Raw genomic sequence first — 22,943 nt, forward strand, 5'->3', positions numbered from 1 at the left:
GGACATCTGCAAACCTGTCCTCCTGGTCCTGCCTCTGACAGGCTGCAGCAGACTGGGCAGCTGAGGGGCCTCGGGCGCCACCAGGGGCAGCAAGGGGCCCTGCTGGACCTTTGTCCACCAGCCAGCTGCCTCTGAGTCCAGGCGACTGGAAGCTGCTTCCCGGGGCCCAACCCAGTGGCTGGAAGGTCTGTGGGTCAGGACAGCAGATCCCACCAGACAGAGCCCCAGGCTCTCCCACCCACCGAGGCGACGGGTAACCTGAGTGAAAAGGCACAGGTGGCAGGTGGGCAGGTGCAGGCGCGGGGTCCTGAAGCCAACAGGCTACTGACCCTGGAGCACGCTGGCTCGGGGACCCCTGCCCAGGCAAGGGACGATGCTGCCGAGGCCGCCACCAGCCACCCCTGCCCCGTCCTGGAGCTGCCTCCGGCCTGGCCCCTGGGCTGTGGAACAGAGGATGTGCCAGCCTTCTGCTTCGTCTGTTTCCACAGGGAGGAGGAGGAGGAACTGCTGGAAGAAGTCCCGCTGCAGAGGTCAGTGCCTGCGGTGGGCAGCGGGTGGGCAGGGTGAGGGCACAGGGCTCAGATGGGGCCCCTGGGGGCCTGGAAGTCCTGCTTCCGAGTTCCTCGTCTGTCCACTGCTTACCAGCCACCACCACCTCCCTGTGTCAGACTCTCAGATCTCCCACCTGGGTATCCCCACAGCCTCCTCCCTGTCTCTCCCATCCTGCCCCCACAGTGACCCTCCTGTCCTTTCCCATTGTGGTCATGTCCTCCCTGCTCAGAGCCCTCCATGGCTCCCAGCTCCCACACGATGAAGTCAACACTCAGCTGGGCATTCAAGGCCTGCGAGATCAGGCAAGCCCCACCCACCTCATCTCGCTCTGCTCTCCTGTATTTACCCCCAGTGAAACCCTGCCCAGACTTCCCTTTCCCTGGCTCCCCTCCTTCCAGGCCCGGCTGCAATACCTCCTCCTCCAGGAAGCCCTCCAAGAAGCCCCTGCCCCAACCCAAGCTGAAAGCCACCTTTCCTCCCTACACTGACACCTAATAGTGTTAGGTTTTCCTTGAATTAAAAAGTGGAAATGTCTGTGTGTGCATATGCATGCGTGTACGTGAGTTTGTGTATAAAAGAAAGGGAGGGAATGAAGGGGAATGAAGGTTTGTGTGTGTATGTGATTGGGTGTCTGGGTGTGAGTATGTGGGATTGTGAGTATGTATACATGTCTGTGGCAGTGAGTGTGAGTTCTACGTACTTATTTGGGGGAGGGGGTGTGCACTGGGACTGGGTCGGGGGGTTCATGCCCTAGAGATCATTGTCTCTTTTGCCAGCTCTCCCTACCCCCACCTTCAGGAAAACCCAGGCTCCAGCCAAGTGCATTTCACAAGCTGTGACCGCAAGCTCTGGGAATAGATGGAACATCTGTAGGGGAGACAGGGGTCACCTCTCTCCAGCCCAGCCTGCCCACGCCTCCATCACTGCCTGAGTCAGCACTGCCCTGGGTGGCGAGAAGGGCAGGCTCAGGGCCAGCCCAGGTGTGCCCTCCGGGCCCCTAGTAGGAAGGCAGCGGTATGGGCTCCTGCAGCCTGGGACAGGTTCCTCCCTGAATCTCACTGGGTCGGTCATTTCCCTTCCGCGGGTCTCTGTCTCCTCATCTGGGAAACGGTGGGCTGCTCCTTGCATGGTTGTCAGTTCATCATTCAGCAGCGACTGAGAACTCATAGTGCGCCAGGGCCCCAGCCCTCATGGGGTCCAGCCTGCTAGGAGAGACCCGAAAGCAAACCGATCAGTTTGGCAGAGCGATGGGTGCCTTGATGGGCGTGAGTGCACTGCACGCAGGGAGTGAGGCGGAGGGACTGACCACCTCTGCCCTCAGGAACCCTAGGAGCCCCTGCGGGTCTGTCCTCTGCCAAGTGGTGAGTGAAGTTAAGGAAAGGACATCCCAGGCAAGGGGTACGGCGAGAGCAAAGACTTGGTGATATGAAGAAGGAATTGTGTGGGCATGGTGGAGATGGGGCTGACAGGGTCTGCGGGGGCCAGATCACCAAGGGCCTTGACTGCTGAGCCAAGGACTTGATCTATAGGTGATGGAGCGAGCAGTGGGGAGGGCTTGAAGCAAAACGGGGCCAAGTTAGGTGACTCAATGAGGCCACAGGTGTGGAAGTGTTTCTCGAAATCCAAACCAATGGATTCCTGAGAGCAGCACTATTTTCACAGTAAGAGCTCAAAATGCTTGTTGAATGATTGGACGAATGGACGAATGAATGAATGAATGAATGAATATGATGTGGGGAGATGGGACATCAGAATCACTGAGCTGGTGGGCGCTGGCCCTTTAAGATCTGGAGAGGGGACACCGCCAGACTGGGCAGAGACAGTGACCACAGGTGCCAGGTGGTGAAGCTAAAAATACTGAGTGATGGTGGACACCCAGGCTGCAGGGGCCGGCAGTGCTAGCGGGGAGTGGGGGGGGAAGGCTCTGGAGTGGTTCTTTCCTACTGGAGGAGGGGCAGTGGGTAGTGAGGTCTGGTAGGGTCACCTTGTGGGTATAGAGGAGCCTGTTCCCCTCCCCCACGACTCTCAGACTTTCTCCAGCCCCTGGAAGGTGCCAGGTTTCACTCCCAATAGCTTCCATGTTTAGTAGCCCCAGGGCGTGCTAATTCTGAGGCATCCTGCTTCTCTGTGACTCTGGGGAAGTCATTTCCTCTCTTTGGGCCTCTGTAAAATTAAAGCATTGCTGGGGCGCTTTTAGGGACAGAGAAGCAAGGAGGGATGCAGGCAACCAGTTCACTCGTGTGGATTCAGCAAATGTTCCCCGAGGCCTCCTGGGGACTAGATGCTGAGGCCACAGAGATGAACACAAACCAGGCACTTCCCTGGAGGAGCCCAGCAAGGATACACTGGAACAATTGCATGCAGCAGCAATGCGCTGTCGTTGAGGTGTGAACGCAGTGCCCTCCGTGGGCTGATGCAAGAAATGGCCATACTGAGAACTCAACTGCATTTGGTGAAAATTTGTCAACAAAAGCATCACCCATCAGCCACCTCCACTTGATGCTTGGCGTGTGATGAAGGTGAGGCTCGCAGCCTTAATGAACAAGCCCTGGAACCGCACGCGCTTCACATGGTAGAGCCTCCTGTGCTGTTCACGCAAAGTCCAGAGGGGGCTGGGGTGTGGGGGACACTGCTCTACTCAGTCTTTCGGGGACCCAGGTTCCTCCCACCTTGTGATACTGTTATCACCCAGGGCCTCAGAATCCATCGCCGGATCCTCTGCTTCCACTGGCAGATGAAAAAGAAAGAGGGTGGAGATCACGTGGAAGGGTTTTCCGAGCCAAAGCTGCAAGTGGCCTACTTCACTTCTGCCCACACTCCATGGCCAAAGCAGCTAGTTGCAAGAGAAACTGGGAAACGTAGTCCTGCTGTGAAAATGATATATTTGGTGTACATGAAAGCGCCTGGCACACGAGAGGTACCCAGCATGTTCGTGCAGAATGCATTCATTCATTCTGCAGATGTCACTGAGCCCCCTCAGTGGACTGGACAGTGAAAACACCAGTCCTGCTCTCACTGGGCTTTGATCCAAGGGGGAGTCAAACAAAATACAAGTCCACAAACAAACTAATATGATCTTCCGTGTTCAAAACCCACTGTTAAGGAAATGACCAGAGGGATGGTTGGGGGAGACACCCACTTGGCATAAGGAGGAGGGGAAGTAGGGACAATTCCTCTAAGACCTCAAGAATGAGAAGGAGCTGAGCAGAGTTGGAGGAGGAGCATTTCAGGCATGGAGAACAGAGAGTGCAAAGGCCCAGAGGCAGGTTAGAGTTTGGAGACTGTGAGAAAATGTCAGGTCATTGTGGCTAGAGGAGGGTGAGTGATGGGAAGAGTGATACGGGCGATGGGGAGAGTGACAAGGGTGACAGGGAGAGTGCCAAGGGCGATGGGGAGAGTGACACGGGCGACGGGGAGAGTGACATGGGCAATGGGGACAGACAGGAATGGCTAGATCACGTAGGCCTTGTGGGCCATGGTGAGGAGGATGGATTTCATTCTGGATAAGATTGGGAAAGCTTTGGAGGCTTTTAAGTGGGGGAAGCTATATAGTTTGATTGACATCTTAAGTGATCACTTGGGCTGCTCTGGAGAAAATCCATGGCAGCCAGGCCAGAGTAGACACAGGAAACCGGGGTGGAGGTCACGGTGGTGATGGAGGGGGACCATGGCGTTGGCCTGGACCATGGTGGCCCTTGGAGACGGGGGAAATAGGTGCCTTCTAGATGTATTTGGGAGACAGAATTTGCTGATGGGTTAAAGGAAGAAGGGAAGCAAGGATGAATCTGAGGTTTCTGGGTTGGATAAGTGTGGAGATGATGGGAAGGTTCAAGAGAGGGAAGAGACGTGGTGGGAAACTCAAGAATTCGGCCATGGATGTTTTCAACCTAGAGGCACATGAGATGCCCAAGTGAAGATGTCAAGTGAGGACTTGATACTAAGAGTCCGGAGCTCAAAGCTGTAGTTTTTGGGCGGGCGAGAGGATATCAGAGACTTCAGTGTGAAGATGGCATTGAAAGCCATGAGGTTGGGACTTCCCTGGTGGTGCAGTGGTTAAGAATCCACCTGTCAATGCAGGCGACACGGGTTCGAGCCCTGGTCCGGGAAGATCCCACATGCCGCGGAGCAACTAGGCCCGTGAGCCACAACTACTGAGCCTGCGCTCTAGAGCCCGCGTGCCACAACTACTGAAACCCATACGCCTAGAGCTCGTGCTCCGCAACAAGAGAAGCCACTGCAATGAGAAGCCCGTGCACCGCAACTAGAGAGAGCCCGCACACAGCAACGAAGACCCAACGCAGCCAAAATTTAATTAATTAATTAAAAAAAAAAAGAAAACCATGAGGTCACAAGGAGAGAGAGGAGAGGAGAGGCCCCAGGATGGAGCCCTGAGGAACTCCACAATTTTGGGGTCACGTGGAGGAGACGCTAACAAGGGCGGAAGAGAAGTAAAGTAGGAGGGAAACCAGGAGCATGGGTAGTCATGGAAACCAAGAGACGAGTGTCTCAAGGAGGAGAGAGAGGTGGACAACTGGCTTCAGAAATGCCAAACAGCCAAGGAAAAGGAGGATAGATTCAGCAGCACAGAAGCTGAAAGTGACCTGGCTGAGAACATTTCATGGAGGGGTGGAGACAGGAGTAGGTGTGAGCAGAAACTTCCGGTTAAAGACGGTGGATCGAATACACACATCTAATTTCTCTGTGTCCTGAAACCCCACGAAAAAGAAGTGAGTGGGGTTTTTTTTCTTTTCCTTTATGGTTTATTACAAGATATTGAATATATTGATAGTTCCCTGTGCTGTACAGCAGGACCTTGTTGTTGTTGTTTTTTTGGTTTTGTTTTTTACTGGTGTTTTTTGGCCACACCGTTCCCTGACCAGGGATCTAACCCGCACCCCCTGCAGTGGAAGCACAGAATTTTTTTTTTTTTTAAGATGTTGTGGGTAGGAGTTAATTAATGAATTAATTAATTTTTGCTGTGTTGCATCTTCGTTTCTGTGCGAGGGCTTTCTCTAGTTGTGGCAAGCGGGGGCCACTCTTCATCACGGTGCGCGGGGCTCTGTTGTTGTGGAGCACAGGCTCCAGACGCGCAGGCTCAGTAGTTGTGGCTCACAGGCCTAGTTGCTCTGCGGCATGTGGGATCTTCCCAGACCAGGGCTCGAACCCGTGTCCCCTGCATTAGCAGGCGGATTCTCAACCACTGCGCCACCAGGGAAGCCCAAAGCACAGAATCTTAACCACTGGACCCGCAGGGACGTTCCAGGACTTTGTTGTTTTTCTCTTTTATATGTAGTAGTTTGTATCGGTTAATCCCAAACTCCAAATTTATCCCTCCCCCACTTTCCCCTTTGGTAACCATAAGTTTGTCTTCTATGTCTGTCTGTTTCTGTTTTGCAAATAAGTTCATTTGTACCGTATTTTAGATGCCACATATAAGTGATATCATCTGATATTTGTCTTTGTCTGGCTTACTTCACTTAGTGTGATCATCTCTAGGTCCATCCATGTAGCTGCAAACGGCATTATTTCATCCTTTTTATGGCTGAGTAATATTCCATTTTGTGTGTGTGTGTGTGTGTGTGTGTGTGTGTGTGTGTAAATATAAAATTGTATATATACATTGTATTATATATATATATATCACATCTTTTTTATTATTATTTTTATTGAGGTAGAGTTGATTTACAATGCTGTGCCAGTCCCTGCTGTACAGCAAGGTGACTCAGTTTTACACATACATACATTCTTCTTTTAATACTGTTTTCCATTATGGTTTATCCCAGGAGGTTGGATATAGTTCCCTTTGCTATACAGTAGGACCTTGTTGTTTATCCATTCTAAATGTAATAGTTTTGTAGATAGGTTCATTTGTGCCTTATTTTAGATTCCACATATAAGTGATATCATATGGTATTTGTCTTTCTCTTTCTGACTTACTTCACTTAGTACGATAATCTGTAGTTGCATCCATGTTGCTGCAAATGGCATTATTTGTTCTTTTTTATGGCTGAGTAGTATTCCACTGTATCTATGTACCACATCTTTATCCATTCATCTGTTGATGGACATTTAGGTTGTTTCTCTGTTTTGGCTATTGTGACTAGTGCTGCTATGAACATAAGGGTGCATATATACCACATCTTCTTTATTCATTCATCTGTCAGTGGACATTTAGGTAGCTTCCATGTCTTGGCTATTGTAAATAGTGCTACAGTAAACATTAGGGTGCATGTATCTTTTCGAATTCGAGTTTTCTCTGGATATATGCCCAGGAGTGAGATTGCAGCGTCATATGGTAACTCTTTTAGTTTTTTAAGGAACCTCCATACTGTTCTCCATAGTGGCTGCACCAATTTACATTCCCACCAACAGTGTAGGAGGGTTCCCTTTTCTCCACATGTGAGTGGGTTTTTAAGGTATATTTATTGCTCTTTTGTTGCTGTCATAACAAACTACCACAAACTTCGTTGTTTGAAACCAAATTTATCATCTTACTCACTATATGTCAAAAGTCCAACACAGGTCTCCCTGGGCTAAAATCAAGATGTTGACAGGGCTGCTCTTGGAAGCTCTTTCTGGAAGAACTTTCTGGACGCTCTAGGGGAGAATCCGTTCCCTTGTCTTTTCCAAGGTGCCGTTTTCCTGTTGGCCCCCTCCCTCCGGCAAGGGAGCGTCTCTCTGGCCCTGCTTCTCTCATCACGTCTTTCTTGGACCACAGCTGGGAAAGGTTATCTGCTTTTAATGCTGCATGCGATTAGCTTGGGCTCATCTGAGCAATCCAAGATCATCTCCCCATCTCAGGGTCCTTAACCTTAATCACACCTGCAAAGTCCCTTTCTGCCACGTAAGGTAACATGCTCCCAGGTTCCGGAGATTAGGACACAGACATGTTGTGGGATTAGGTGGTCCATTATTCTGCCTGCCACAGCATGAATCAGCAAGAACTAATACATTGAAAAAGGAGACAATAGCAACACAGTTTTGGAATCTGGAAAGCAGAAGAACGTAGTAAATGATGTAGCAGTCTGATGACATTGCACCTCAAGTGAACCCTAAATTGGGGGTGAGAAAGCCAAGGGGCACCACGGTTCCCCCACAAAACCCCAAAAGGCCCTGGTGTTAATGGACTAAGTACCGCCTGGAAGTGAGCGTAAAGCCGGGGCCAAACACAGGAGGATTGGTCTAAGAAGGGCTTTAATTCTCAGATTTCTTCCTCTGCTCAGCACCACTGGGCAGCTGCCTCTCCCCCACCCTGACAAAGACCGAAGGCTTATTGTCCAGAGAGGATAAAACACAAGAGTCTCTGAACCAGAGGACAGGGCACCGTGAGGATGAGGGGAGAGTTCTATACCCTACTGGCGGGATTATTTGAATATTGCATCCTGAATGTGGGGAGCTCTGCCCCGCCCCCATCACCTGGGGCCTCCTTCCCCATCTCAGCTCCCAGAATAGTGAAGTCCAGCCTAAACTCTCCAGGCAGGACACTGCAGATTTATTCCCTTCAATCTCTGAATATATTAACGATTGGTATTTTTTTCTTGCTCTTCTCTTGTTTCCTGTTTTAGTTTTCTTCTCTCCGTGCAGTTTCTGTTTCCTCCAGATTTTTTTTTCTGTTCAGATTAGTTCTGTCTACTACTGAGTCCGTGTGGGTTTAGTTGCCCTGCATCATGTGGGATCTTAGTTCCCCGACCAAGGATCGAACCCGTGTCCCCTGCATTGGAAGGCAGATTCTTTTTTTTTTTTTTGCGGTACACGGGCCTCTCACTGCCGCGGCCCCTCCCGCCGCGGAGCACAGGCTCCGGACGCACAGGCCCAGCGGCCACAGCCCACGGGCCCAGCCGCTCCGTGGCATGCGGAACCCTCCCGGACGGGGGCACGAACCCGCGTCCCCTGCATCAGCAGGCGGACCCCCAACCACTGTGTCACCAGGGAAGCCCTGGAAGGCAGATTCTTAACCACTGGACCACCAGTGTCAGACTCTCCAAGAAAAGGATACCTAAAAAGGTTGGCATCAGGGATTTCCCAATGAAACAACCCAATGCGAATTCTCTATATTGACCCCCTGAGTCAGCCAAGCCCCCTACCCATAGCATAGAGCTACTCAGCAGCTTGCTTGCATAAGTTGTATTTTTATATTCTTTAATCAAGGCATAATTACTGTGAAATGCAAAGGTCTTAAGTGGCCAGCTTAATGAGTTTTGACAAATGTATACACCTGTGTAACCCACACCTCAAGCAAGATATTACCATGTGAGGTAACATTCAGGCTTTCATCATGCCCCAGTCAATACCCAACACACACAGAGGCAACTACTATTCTATCAGCTCTTTAACTCTCTTAAATATGAGCAGATAACCAGGGACCATCAACATTTGCGAAAAACCTCTAATATGAGAGTCAGAGCAAAAACAAACAGAAAAACAGAATTTAGAGGAAACAGAATATGCAGGGAAAAGAAAACTTAAAAGCAAAACTATAATAACTATATTCAGAGATTTAGGAAAATATATGGCAACTATGAAACAAAAACTAGATGCTATTTTGAAAGGGAAAAAACCTCTGAGGATGAACAAAACAAAACAAAAAAGTTCTTAAAAATTAAGAATATCATAGCAGTGGGAGTTTGGAGTTAGCAGATGCAAACTAGTATACATAGAATGGATAAAAAACAGGTCCTACTATATAACACAGGGAACTATGTTCAATATCCTGTGATAAACCATAATGGAAAAGAATATGAAAATGTGTGTGTGTGTGTGTGTGTGTGTGTGTGTGTGTGTGTGTATGCTGAATCACTTTGCTATACAGCAGAAATTAACACAACATTGTAAATCAACTATACTTCAATTAAAAAAAGAATATCATAGCAGAAATGGAAAATTTATTTAATAAAGTTAGGGGTCAGCAAACTACAGCCTTCATGCCAAATCCAGCCTGTCACCTGCTTTAAAAAAAAAAAAAATTTTTTTTTATTTATTTATTTTTGGCTGTGTCAGGTCTTAGTTGCAGCCCGCAGGATGTTTTGTTGCAGCGTATGGGCTCTTTGCTTCATTGCAGCCTGTGCACTTCTCTCTAGTTGTGGTGCACGGGCTCCAGAGCACGCAAGCTCAGTAGTTGCGGCCCGTGGGCTTAGCTGCCCCTCAGCATATGGGATCTTAGTTCCCCGACCAAGGATCGAACCCATGTCCCCTGCATGGGAAGGCAGATTCTTAACCACTGGACCACCAGGAAAGTCTCCTGTCACCTGTTTTTTAAATAAAGTTTTATTTGAACACAGCTACACCATTTGTTTATGTACTGCCTATGGCTGCTTTCACATTGGTGGAGTCAAGTAGTTGTTACAGAGACCCTAAGGCCCATAAAGCCTCAAATATTTACCATTGAGCCCTTTATAGGAAAAGTTTCCTGACCCCCGGAGTTAAAGGATAAAGTTGAGGAAATTTTCCAAAAAGTAAAGCAGAAAGGTAATGATACGTATCTGTTTGGATCCTCCAGTAAACAGATGGTGAGCTGAGTTAGCAGTGTAAGAAGTCCTGGGGGGCTAATGCCTGTGAAAAATAAAGGAGGAGGAATCAGGATTGGGCAGGAAGAGTCTTCAGACTGTGACGTAGATCTGACATCTGTGAAATGAAGGAGGAAAGGAAATAAATCTGGGAAGAGAGAGCCTGACTTTGGTGTAGATCAAAGTCTTGACCAACCCAGTGGGGGCTGCAGAGCAAAGACTGTCCATTGGAGGAGCCCCACACTGGGCAGAAAGGGCCAGGTCCTGGTGTCCCCGCTGTGCTCAGTCATTGGCTGGGCTGCCCAAGAAGACCTTGGTCTTGACTCAAAGGCTGTGGTAGGTCTCAAAGGCACTGTAGTTGGAGGCTGTCAACCAACTGCACTCTTCACAGCTGAGTAACAAGTTCTTTCTTGAAGGGAGAACCCAGTGGGGCACCTGCATGGCTGCCACACATGGAAAATAGGAAAGAAAGAGTAAGAAAGAGGACCAGTGCAAGAATCTGACACCTTAACAAAGGAGTTCCAGAAAGAGAAGAGAGAAAACAGAGAAGAGGAAATAAGTCGATGAAATATTTCTCAGAATGGAAGGACCTGAGTTTTCAGATCAGAAGGGCTCACTGAGGACTTCCCTGGTGGTGCAGTGGTTAAGAATCCGCCTGCCAATGCAGGGGACACGGGTTCGAGCCCTGGTCTGGGAAGATCCCACATGCGGCAGAGCAAAAAAAACCCATGTGTCACAACTACTGAGCCTGTACTCTAGAGCCTGCGAGCCACAACTACTGAAGCCCATGCACCTAGAGCCCGTGCTCCGCAACAAGAGAAGCCACCACAATGAGAAGCCCGCGCACCACAACGAAGAGTAGCCCCCGCTCGCTGCAACTAGAGAAAGCCCGCGTGCAGCAACAAAGACCCAACGCAGCCAAAAATAAATAAATAAACAAATTTATAAAAAAAAAAAGAGGGCCCACTGAGTGTCCAAAAAATGGATAAAGTTCGACCCACACCACAGCCAGTCACTATTAAATTTCAGAACGCAGAGACAAGAAGAACATTCTACCATATTCTACTAAGGATCAAGAATCATAATGGCATCAGATTTCTCAACAGCAATCCTGGAAACCAGAAGACAAGGAAGGTATTTTCAAAAGCATAAAAGAATTATATTCGGTCTAGAATTTGATACTTAGCCAAACCATTAATAAAGTACAAAAAAGATCTTTTTAGATTTACTAAGGCTCAAAAATTTACCTCCCACGCACCCTTTCTTAAGAAAGCTACTGGAGGATGTGTTCCTAAAACAAGGAAGTAAACCAAGAAATAGTAAACCTGGGATGCAGGAAACAAGGGAGCCAACACAAGAGAGAGTTGAAGGGCATCTGCCAGATGTTGGTGAAGGGAGATCCCAGGGCAGCTTCTCTGAGGAGCAGGCCTGGAGGGCAGGCAGTTCACATTGGAAAAGTCAGAAGGTTCTAGAAAAGGTTTCTTCAAGGAGATGAAACTGATAGGATGCCCAGTATACTTAAACTTTTGAAAGATTTACACAACAAAGAGAGAGTGTGGGTTGAATTAGACATAAACAGATAGAAAAACAGGCCCTACCCCCCCCCCAAAAGTTATTAAATCCAAGAAAAACAACTTTTGTGCAGAAAAGGGAAATTAAAAATTTTAAACTTCTGCTCTAACACACAGTTAAGAGAATGAGAAGATAAGCCATAGAATGGGAGAAAAACATTTGCAAAAGACATCTGATCTGATATAGAAATGTTTAACTGATAAAAGACTGTTATCCAAAGTATACAAAGAACTGGTGAAACTCAACAATAAGAAAATGAACAACCCAATTAAAGAATGGGCAAAAGATCTGAACGGCCACTTCACCAAAGATGATCTGCAGATGGCAAATAAGCATATAGAAGATGCTCCACATCATATGTCATCCGGAAACAGCAAACTAAAACAACAGTGAGGGGCTTCCCTGGTGGCGCAGTGGTTGAGAGTCCGCCTGCCGATGCAGGGGACACGGGTTCGTGCCCCGGTCTGGGAAGATCCCACATGCCCCGGAGCGGCTGGGCCCGTGAGCCATGGCCGCTGAGCCTGCGCGTCCGGAGCCTGTGCTCCGCGACGGGAGAGGCCACAGCGGTGAGAGGCCCGCATACCACAAAAACAAACAAACAAACAAAAAAAAGAATCCGCCTGCCAGTCTTCGGCTTGCGAGCGAAAGGCCGACATCATGGATCAGGTAATGCAGTTCGTTGAGCCAAGTCGGCAGTTTGTGAAGGCCTCGATTCGGCTGGTTAAAAGATGCACCAAGGGCTTCCCTGGTGGTGCAGTGGTTGAGAGTCCGCCTGCCGATGCAGGGGACACGGGTTCGTGCCCCGGTCCGGGAGGATCCCACATGCCGCGGAGTGGCTAGGCCCGTGAGCCATGACCTCTGAGCCTGCGCGTCCAGAGCCTGTGCTCCGCAACGGGAGAGGCCACAGCAGTGAGAGGCCCGCGTACCGCAAAAAAGAAAAGAAAAAAAAAAAAAAAAAAAGATGCACCAAACCTGATAGAAAAGAATCCCAGAAGATCGCCATGGCAACGGCAATAGGATTTGCTATAATGGGATTCATTGGCTTTTTTGTGAAATTGATCCATATTCCTATTAATAACATCATTGTTGGTGGCTGAGTACCTTTTTAGAAAAGTGTTTTTCCATCTTGGGGATTGGTGAACAAATGAGGATTTGAGACACTCATGGAGTGAAAATTTCCCTATATGTTTTGTGTTTTTCTTTCATTTTTTTTCTTCCAAGATGTTTTCTATTTGTAAATTAAAATAATTTAAAAAAAAATCCGCCTGCCAATGCAGGGACATGGGTTCGATCCCTGTGCCGGGAAGATCCCACATGCCATGAAGCAACTAAGCCCGTGCGCCACAACTACTGAGCCCGCGCGCCTAGAGCCCGTGCTCCACAACAAGAGAAGCCACCGCAATGAGAAGCCCGCGCATTGCAACCCAGAGTAGTCCCTGCTGGCTGCAACTAGAGAAAGCCCGCACACAGCAGCGAAGACCCAACACAGCCAAACATAAATAAATAAAATAAATAAATTTATTAACAACAACAAGAAAGGAAATGGATGGAGATGTGTGGTGGAGGAGACACCAGAGCCCGCGAGCTGGGGGGACAATCCTGGAGAAAGGAGGAGGGGGAAGGGAGGGGGAGGATGTCCTGAAGAATCCAGGGCCCAAGGGAGGGGTTGGCCTCAGAAGGAGAAGGGCCACCCCCCACTGAAGCCTTTGGAAGAAGTGAGGAGCTCGGAGCTCGGAGCTCGGTGGGTTTGTGCTTTGATGGTGGGAGCCAATGCAACTGCATCTGGTCCATCTGTTTTCTCAATGAAGTGGCAGCCACGGTTTGAGGAGCGAGGAGAAGGTGGGAAGACCTTGCCATTCAGAGTGGGGTGCATGGACCAGCAGCAACAGCACCCCCTGGGGGCTGGTTAGATGTGCAGAATCTCAGGCCTCACCAAGATCCCTAGGAGATGCACAAGCAAATTAAAGTTTGAGAATCACTGCTCAGAGAGAGTGGGGAAAAGCAACTGACAGGCATACTTGGGTTGTAGGGCGGCAGCAGTGAGTGCCCCTTTGAGACCATGCAGGGAAACTCCCAGCCAGGTGTGGGACCCTCTGACCAGTGCTAGCTCGTGCAGTTGCAGGCAGAGAGCAGGTGATAGCTGGCATTTTTCCAGGCAGGTACTTCAACAGGAAAGTTGGGCCCAGCAGTGGGGAGTGGTTTCCAGGGAGCGGCCATGGTGAGGGTGTGCGGAGCCCAAACAGGGCACAGTGGACAGTCGTGGCAGAAGGAGACTGATGGGCAGTGAGAAAGTGATGGGGACAGTGGGCTGGTGGCCTCGATGAGATCAAAGAGCTGTTGTTTCTGGGTACCAGATGAAGACGATGGAAGGGGGAAACAGAGGGAGATGATCAAAACAGATCTCAGAGTGGTTGGGGTTGGGATAATTACAAGGCTTGGGTGTGAGCCTCAGAGGCTGAAGGGAGCAGAGAGGGTTAAGGTGACAGAAAAGGCCAGAGAACGGAGACGCGTGCTGCAGACTGCCTGACATCTCCTCTGTCCTCCCCTCTAATGATGGTGGTGTGGCCTGCGCATCAGGACTTTTGAAAGTTCCCCAGTAGATTATAATGTGCAGCAGAGTTTGAGAACCACGGGTGTGGTCAAGGAGACCCAGGCTCTGACAGAAAGAAAGAGACACAGAGGAGCAACCAGAAAGTTCCTTGGGGCTTGCGTTGCAAGTGGAGCCTGACCAGGGAAAGGGGCAGTTGGGTAGGGGCCGCATGTCCTGGGTTGTAGATGAGGAGATGGAGATGTCGTGGTCTTCCCCTGGAGAACCAGATAGTAAATATGTGTGTGCGCGCGCGTGCATGTGTGTGAGACAGAGACCGAGAGATCGGACCGAGCAAGGCCAGCGCCCCGTTAGCCCGTCTTCTGTCCTGCACTGTTGCAGACTGGCCGCTAGAGGGAGCGCCGCGCCCGCACATTGCGGGACGGCCCAGCAGGTTCCAGTGGTGAGGCTTCGGCCTCTTTTTCGGGCAGTTTCTGTGTTCAAAGTTCAGATTCTGCAGCCACGTACCCCTGGGTTTCACTGCAGGTCCCACTACTTCCAGGCTCTGTGATCTTGGCCAGTTACGCGACCACTCTGTGACCCAGTTTCGTCCGCGGTACAGTGGGCCCGGCGTTAGTTCTAAGCTGAGATGGTTCAAAGGATGAATGAGGTCACGCGGGTGAAGCGCTGAGCCACACTGGGGAATGGCTAACACGACCTGACAGTGGAGGAAGGTTTGCCCCCGCCTCTGTATCTCTCTGCTTCTCCTGCAGCCCCTCAGCCCTGCCCAGCCCAGATCCAGGGTGAGAAACAAAGTGGGAGGAAGCAGAGGCTGGGTTGGGGGTGGCCTCTAGGCCAGGGACATGCCTGGGCTCCTCCCTTTCCTGCTCAGTCTTGCTGATTCTTTTGTTTTGCAGCAAACCTCACCCTGTGGCTCCTTCCTGGCCACGGTCTCTCCTTCTTACCCCAGACCTTCCCCTGCTCCTCCAAGTGCCCAGGGAACCAGCAGCTGCCCTTGCCTGGCAACCACATCATCCCTGGATACGGGATGCCTGGTGCCCAAGGGCTCAGCATGGGTGCTCCATCCCAGCCATTCTCCTCACTGCCCCCGCTCCTTACTGGCTCCTGCCCAAACCAACCAAGGGCTGACCTATGAGGCCACACCCCAGGGGATGTCTGCATTTCCAGGTTTGCCAAGACCCCCGGTGTGGAGGTTGCAGTGGGTAAAAGGCCCACAGGAGCAGTCCCTCTGTCCTATCCTTGGTCCCACAGAGGGGTATAGCCTGCCTGACATTTTTAAAATGATTTGCCAATATTTTAAAAATCAGGGCATTACACCTTAGGATGCAGATTTCCAACTTCTCCTGAATAATTGGAAGCTCTGCAAACCTGAGTTCACGTTCCCACATGACAGCAGTGGGGCCACAGGGGAGGGGAGGCCGCCACTCAGGTGGGCCAGGGCTCTCCGGCTCACCACGGTCCCCACCTAGGCCGTGCACCCCATTCACAGTCCCTCCCTGGCTCCCGTGAGCATCTCAGTCTGCGACCCCAAGAAGGGGGAACTGTGCCTAAGAGGGTTCATGTAACGTGTCATTGTTGTAGCCACTGGCCCAAGGCAGGCAGAAATGCAGAGGTAGAGGGGGTGGGGGCCCCGGAAATGAGAGCAGACCCTCAGGGGCAAGGAATCTTGGGGGGCAGAGAGCTGCTTAGTGTCCTCAGCTGTTCGTGGAATTTCATGGTCCAGGGGCCAAGGGCACTCTACACACACACACACACACACACACACACACAGCCCATCCCATTGGCCAATCGGCCAGCAGATCCTGCCACTTCTCACCACCTCTGTTCCTACTGCCTGGTCTGTTGCTATCTTCTCTTGCCTGGCTGGGTACAGGAGCCTCCTCACTTCCATTCCCCCACAGTCTGTCTTCCCCACAGCAGCCAAAGGGAGCCTGTTAAAACCTACAACCCACCTCCTGCCTCCTCTGCTCAAAACCCTCCAAGGACTTCCACCCCGCTCAGAGTCAAAGGCAAAGGCTTACAGTTGTCCTGAACAAACTTTCCCCGTCACCTCTCGTCTCCTCCCTTGCTCCATCAGCCTCCTCCTTGTTCCTGAGCATCCCAAGCACACACTCTGGCCTCAGGGCCTTTGCACTGGCTGTTTCCTCTGCCCGGCCCACTGTACCTGCCCGCCTTCCTCCACATCTGCATGGCTCCCTCCCTCCTTCACCTCCTTCAAGTTTCTGCTCAAATGTAACCGTCTCTGTGAGGACCTTCCTGTATGCCCTGTCCCCTCCCTGCTTTACTTCTTCCCTCCCACTAATCCCTTGAAGCATAATCGTTTACTCGTGTACCCTGTTTTTTGTCTTCTCCCCTCACTACAATGGACAACGGCAGGGATTTTTCTAGGTTTTGTTCATTGCAAATGGTGCTTGGCATGAAGGAGGCATGCAATAATATTGGGCTGGCCAAAAATGTCGTTCGGGTTTTCATAACATCTTAGGGAAGAACCCAAACAAACTTTTTGGCCAACCCAATATTTTGCAAGTGAATGAATGCATGCAAATATGTGAAGTGAGGGCAGTAACGGTACCAAGTAAGCAGAGTGTCTGCGAGGACTCAGTCAGTGTGCAGCATTCAGGGCCCCACACTTGGGCTGTAGTGCTCTGTGGTTGGCATCTTGCACTTTTTTTCATTTTTTGGCTGCACTGCGTGGCTTGTGGGATCTTAGTTCCTCAACCAGGGATCAAACCCTCGCCCTCAGCAGTGAAAACACAGTGTCCTAACCACTGGACTGCCAGGGACTTCCCAGCATCTTGCAATTCTTAATCATTTCATCTTTGAAGTGTAATGAAGTCTGATTAACAACGGCGCATGCACTGTGAATCCCACCTCCCTTCCCACATCCCCTGGGTATGTCTTGGCCACCCACTCCTTGCCCCCAGCCAGTCAAGGCTGCTATCCTTCGTCTGGCAGCGGCCTGGGTGCAGGAGGGTTCCGTGTCAGGTGTGCATCAAGGTGGCCCCAGGCACCCATGAGGGCCTGCACTGGCCCCAGGAGTATCCCTGTGCCCAAGGCAGCATGACATTAATGGCAGGCGGAGAGAGAGGCTTGGGTAGGAAGGAAGAGCTTCTCTTCTGCTTTCTGAACAAGAAGCCCCACATTCTGTAGCTGGCCCTGGTGTCAAGGACACACACCTCACACGTGGTACCTGCTCCAGCCACGGGTGCTGTTGTTGTTACTCAAGACCCCATGATTAGAGGGAAACAGAGCCCAGCAGGGGAAAGCCCCCAGGCTCCTGGGCCAGCTGCTGGCCTCCCAGGGGACCGGCTTGGAAGAGAACATTCCCCTGCCACCCACCACCTGCCTCGCATCCACTCTGTGAGCGGTGGGCTGAGGATGCGCCAGGGCACACCCCTCCCTCCTGGCCGCCGTTGCCACATCTGTGAGCTGGGACTGAGAGCACTGCAGGTTTCCCTCTGGCAACGACAGCGAGTGCTTTGCCAGCTTAAACCTGGGGGAACGTGAGGGTGGTGGTCACGGTTCCCAGGGATTGTCGTGGCTGCTTTGCAGGGTCCCTGGGTCAGGGCTCATTTCCTGCCTCCATCCCCCAAAAGTTCAAAGGGTGATATAGCTTTAAGCCCTGAGTGGTGGGTGACAGGCAGTCAGGTCTCCATGGTGACCTCAACCCAAGCATCCCAGAGCATATGTGGCCTTGGTGAGGGCACTGCACCCTGATGGTAACTTCAGGCCAGACCCTGGGGGTGGCTGCTGACCCCGATGGTCTCAATAGTGGCCTCAGAGCCCCACGGTGGCTGCAGACCTGGTGACGGTGGGGAGGTGCCAGGCACTTTATCCCCCCTCCCTCCGTCCTGCCTAAGCCTCCATCTCTCCTCCGCAGCCACTAGGATTTGAGCCATTCTCCAGGATCCACTTAATTAGCTGAGCTCACTAACTCCCACAGGCTTCTCCTCGCCACCTAATTAACTAACTTAATTAGGGCTTGCAGGCCCGGTTCCACCTGGCCCCCTCCGACTGCACCCTGCCCACGTCCTCCAGGCCCCTGGCTCAGCCAGGCCTCCACGGGGCTGCTGCGAACGGATGGGGGTGGCGCTCGGTCCCTCCAGCGCCCAGGCCTCCACCCTGTGTCCCTCCCTCCAGTCCGGGGTCCCAGCGCAGAGCCCCTCCCGGGCAGAAGCTCATGGGCAAAGGAGTGGAAACCAAGAGAGGGAGGTGGGTAGGGAGAGGGATGGAACTGAGGCAGCGGGAGCAGGTGAGAGGAGGCGAGGTTGTTGGCCTGGATGTGGCACCGGAGTAGTTCGGGGCCTGGTCTCCGGAGCCTGCCTGGGTTCAGGCCCAGCCAGTGTGTCCACCTCGGCAGCTTCTCACCTCCGTGTCTCAGGTACAAAATGAGAGCACGCCCACACCGTAACGTTGTTGTGAAATTTAAACGAGTTCACCTGTGTCAAATGCTTAAAATGTAACACCAATCTGTGTTCGTCAAATAAGCGGGTGGTGTGGGCAAAGGCTCCCTGCGGAGGAGGGGCTGGAGGAGGGGAGGGGAGGGTGCCGCCCGTAGGTGTCGGGGAGACAACCCCCACCCCCACCCAGGCCAGCAGTAGAGTGGGCCTGGGAAGTGCAACCAGAGGCTGCCAACTGGGAGGGACCCTTGACCTGGGAGAGGTTAAAGGGACAGGTAGCAAGAAGGGCACAGGACAGAGCGTCCTGTTCCTACTCCAGCGGGTGGGAGAGGCTGGCCTTGCTCGTGCAGGACCCCCATGCTCTGTGCCCTAGTTTCCCCATCTGGGGGAAGGTCTAGCCTTGTGGAAGCACCTGGCACATCCTAGTTGCCTCATAAATGTCTAGAGCCTCATACCTGAGAAGCGAGGTGACCTGAAAAGGTGTTCAACGGCCTTCACCCCCCCCCCCCCCGGGACCAAAGTAAAGAAAGTGGGCTGCACTAGCAGCAGGCGGGATGCACGTTAGACAGGAGGTGGGGCCTCCAGGTTGAGGAGTACAAGATCCCAAATGCGGGAAGGAGAAAAGTTGTGTCTGAGCTGCTGAGCGGGCTCCGGGGGAGAGATGGCCGATCAGCAGGGAGCAGGAAGGAGTGAGATGGGGCCTGGGACTACTTAGCTCACAATTTGACGTTGACTGGTGTGAGTGGTATGGGGTCTCCCCCACTAGACTGGAGGCTCCTGAAGGCTAGGATTGTCTGTTTAGCCCACCCTTTTATCCTGGTGCCCTTACACAGCAGGTGCCAGTGAATAAATGTGAATGTGTGAATGCACGCCTGCGTGCCTTGGCCAGGAACACAGAGGTTCCTGATGCTTAGAGGGAAAGGGGCCCCACGTGGCAGCCCAGGCATCCACCCTGCCTGCTCAGCTATGATCCCCCCAGCTCTTCACGTGGCCCCAAGAACAACCAGCCTAAGGCGGCAGGAGCTGGGCTCCAAGGATTCCAAACTCCTGCCCCTGGACACACTGAGCTCCCTCTGAGAATCTCTTCAGACAACCTGGGATGCGGAGGAAATAGTGATTATGGGGGACAGAGGGGAGAACCTTTCATTTACTCCTGCATTCTTAAACACTTTAGAAACCCCCATTTACACATAGTGCAAAGAGCTTGGGCTTGTAAGTGACAGAGACCCAATTCAAACTGACGTAAGCACAAAAGGGATTTTTGGGTTACACGACTGAAAAGTCCAGGGTCTTCAGGTATGGCTAGATCCAGGGGCTCAAATGATGACACTGGGATTCTGATGCTCTCCATCTCTTGGCTCTGCTCTCTGCTAGGTCAGCTTCTTCCTCTGGGAGGTTCTCCCTCGTGGGAGCAATTCCAGGCTTATATCCCACCCTCTTCCGGGGCAATGGAAAGAGAGTTCTATTGTATCAGCCTGGCATGGGGCACAGACATGTCTCAGAAACAATCAGTGTGGCCAGGGGACTGGTATATGCTGATTGGCGGGAGCTGGGTCACAAGCCCACCCCTAGAGCTGAACAGGTGAGCCCCACTTTCAGAAGCCCTAATGAGTAGGGAAGGGTATGTCAAGGAATGTGAGTGCCCAAAGGAAAACTGGGGTTCTGTTGCTAAAAATGGGGGACAGATGATGCTGTGTAACAGAATTCCACTCTACTTGGAATAGATGGGCATCAAGCCACCCCCAGGGCCCTGTTCGAAGGGCTGGTTATTTGTGGCAGACACTGTCCGTTTCCCGCCCGGATCTCCCTGGGCCCCTTCCCAACTTCTATTTGCCAGTATCCTGGCCCCTCTTCCTGAGGGCCTTCCCTGTTCCAGCCTGCTCTGCCCACATCCACAGGGGCCTGCGCCCCTGCCCAGCAGCTCTCACCAGTGACCGACAGGAGCTGGGTTATCATACCTGTTCAGTGTATGGCCGTGCACGCTCTACACCGTCTCTGAGAGTGCCCCAGTGTGTTCACCTCCAGTTGCCTGCAGTGGTGATTTGTCACGGCCTTCCTGTCTCTTTTCTCTACCCCCCTACCTGGGATCACCTGCCAAAAAACCCCCACAGGATATCGAATCCCTCTCTCAGGGTCTGTTTCTGGGAAACCCAAACTAGGACATCATTAAAGCCAGCCCTCCAGGGATGTGTACAAGACAGCACTTTCTTCCTTTCAAATGTCTATTACATTCCTGGGGCTGGCTTTGGTGACCCATCCCTGAGGAAGGAACAGAGACTGACAAGGCTCTGAGTAGCCTCTGTTCTGAAGATGCTCCCAGGTCCCCTGCAGTAAGCATGGTGGGGGAGGGGCAAAGACCTATCAGATCCTCACTCCACTATGTCCCAGAGAAACAGCCACATCCATCCCTAAGGAACACAGGCGTTCAGATCCGCCATGAGCAGTAGGTACAGGTGGCAGGAGGCCAGGGAGCCAAATGTACTACTCATTCCCGTGCTCCTCAGAGAGCGAGAGATGAGATCATTTCAGATAGTTCTTAGACCTGGCTTTAGAAAACAGAGTCACACAGTGAAAAAATTATTTTTTCCTCTCTTTTTTCAAGATCCCATTTAAAAACGCTCCCACTAATTTTTAATTATTTTGAAAAAAAAGTTTAAAAAAATAGGGAAAAGTGTAACCCTGTGCATATCCACAACTAGAATCAATGTTAACATTTTATCATATTTGTGTCAGATGTTTTCAATAAAAAAATAATAAAACATGACAGGTAAAGGTGAATTCCCGTGATCTGTCCCCGCCCCAGTCCCATTTCCTGGACTCCATCCCCAAGGGCAACCACAGTTAGTCTTCTCAAATCAGTTGGCACGCTTTCAGCTGCAAAGGGACAGAATTCCCTTCAAAGCAGCTCCAGGTACAACTCAGCAGCTCTGAGGTGTCACAAAGAAGAGGGTTCTTTCCTCTCTGCACTACCATCACTCTGTACTTCCCATCATCAGTGGCATCCTGCTGGCCGTGGACACAGAGTTGTATTTCGACCCAGGAGGTGGAGACCCCATCAGGACTCTTGCTAGAGAGTATTCTTGCCAGAATATTTTCTCTAAAAAGGTGTTGAGAGATTCAAAGATCCATGGCCTCCAGCTGCCATACAGCTGGGGCTGCCCCACTGTCTGCTTTCTGGTCCATTGTGGGTTCAGGTGGATTCTTGGTCTTCCTTACCATCTATAACTTGACCTGTGTCTCCCAGCGGCCCTGAATGCTCCCGCTCCTGGCTGTGGGCAGCTTCTGTACCTTTGCCCCAGATGGCATTGTCTTCAGCATCCTAAGCCTGATCAGCTCTCTGAGCTACTCAGTCACCAATGCCACCAGGGCCCCGATCATGCTGCATGAGCCAGTCGCCAGCAGCCATGTCCTGGGCATGATGGTGGCCCTCCGGGGGAGGAAATTATTCCTGTACAAGACCATCATAATGCAGACCAACAAGCCAGGAACGTCTTCTCCCAGTCATGACTGGGGCCAGATGCAATAAGGACCATCATAGAACATAGAGTACACTGGGGAAAACCCCCAAAGGCCATCATTGTTCATTGATGGAGATGATCAACACGGCCAAGACAAGGTCTCAATAGAGCCCTTTCAGTACAGCTGGTAGAGGTACCCAAACCCATATAGTTTGAAACATTATGTAGATTCTAGAGGACAGGGACTCTCAATTCCTTCCCTGTTTCCCCCAACAGTAACAGAAATTTCTGACACATCAATGAATAGAAAATGCAGCCAAGGGAAAAATGCAAAATCATCAAAAGTCCTGTGGTTCCAGGTCTCACATGCTTCCCTGTGCAGGGAGCAGCAACTGACTGTCCAAGACCATGAGGACATGTCAGCATTGGAGAGGGGTGTGGGCAGAGGAAATCTCAGTGGAGGTCTCTGTTTTCCAGTGTTCCTCCCGTGTCGCTATGGAGGTGACAGTTAAGTTTTACGTTTGTGTCCTGCTATCCAAGTGACACCCATCAAAACCCTCTCTTGCAAAGGCAGCATTTGCTGTGGGTGCAAAATTTGAGCTGGCCAGAGTGGCTTATCTCTGGGTGTCAAGGAAAAAGGGCTGCAGCATTACACACAGCTGTTTTAGTTCCTCTCTTCGCATACATTGTATTGGTTCAGTCCTCCAAGAAGTGGGCCAAGACGGGGTCAGATATGCAAGAGATTTACTGGGGAAAATGCTTGGGCGGGAACATGGGGAAGGAGCCAGAGGAGGCTGGGAGAACTGTCAGACTGAAATAGATCCAATATTTGGAAAAGGGAAAGAAAGGAAGGAAGGTGGGATAGGAAGCGTCTTAGATTGCAGTGCAATGTTAAGAAAGTTCCACCAAA

The 22,943-nt window shown here is 51.3% G+C and overlaps 2 protein-coding genes across 2 annotated transcripts in view; both read left to right on the forward strand.

The window, feature by feature from the left end:
• Nucleotides 1-422: 422 nt before the first annotated feature.
• The window catches only part of SBK1 (SH3 domain binding kinase 1), a 47,337-nt gene continuing 24,816 nt past the window's right edge, over nt 423-22,943 (forward strand). The window contains exon 1 of the mRNA XM_079946207.1: nt 423-530. The gene's annotated coding sequence lies outside the window, so the exon portion shown is untranslated. The remainder of the gene's footprint in view (nt 531-22,943) is intronic.
• LOC307198190 (protein transport protein Sec61 subunit gamma-like) lies at nt 12,285-12,950 on the forward strand (the record flags this gene model as incomplete). Its single annotated transcript, XM_079944937.1, has 2 exons — nt 12,285-12,355; nt 12,589-12,950. 2 exons carry the CDS (start codon nt 12,285-12,287, stop codon nt 12,722-12,724), a joined length of 207 nt encoding a protein of 68 aa, XP_079801063.1. The 3' UTR covers nt 12,725-12,950.

The sequence above is a fragment of the Stenella coeruleoalba genome, assembly GCF_951394435.1.
Source record: "Stenella coeruleoalba genome assembly, chromosome: 15".
Taxonomy (NCBI): domain Eukaryota; kingdom Metazoa; phylum Chordata; class Mammalia; order Artiodactyla; family Delphinidae; genus Stenella; species Stenella coeruleoalba.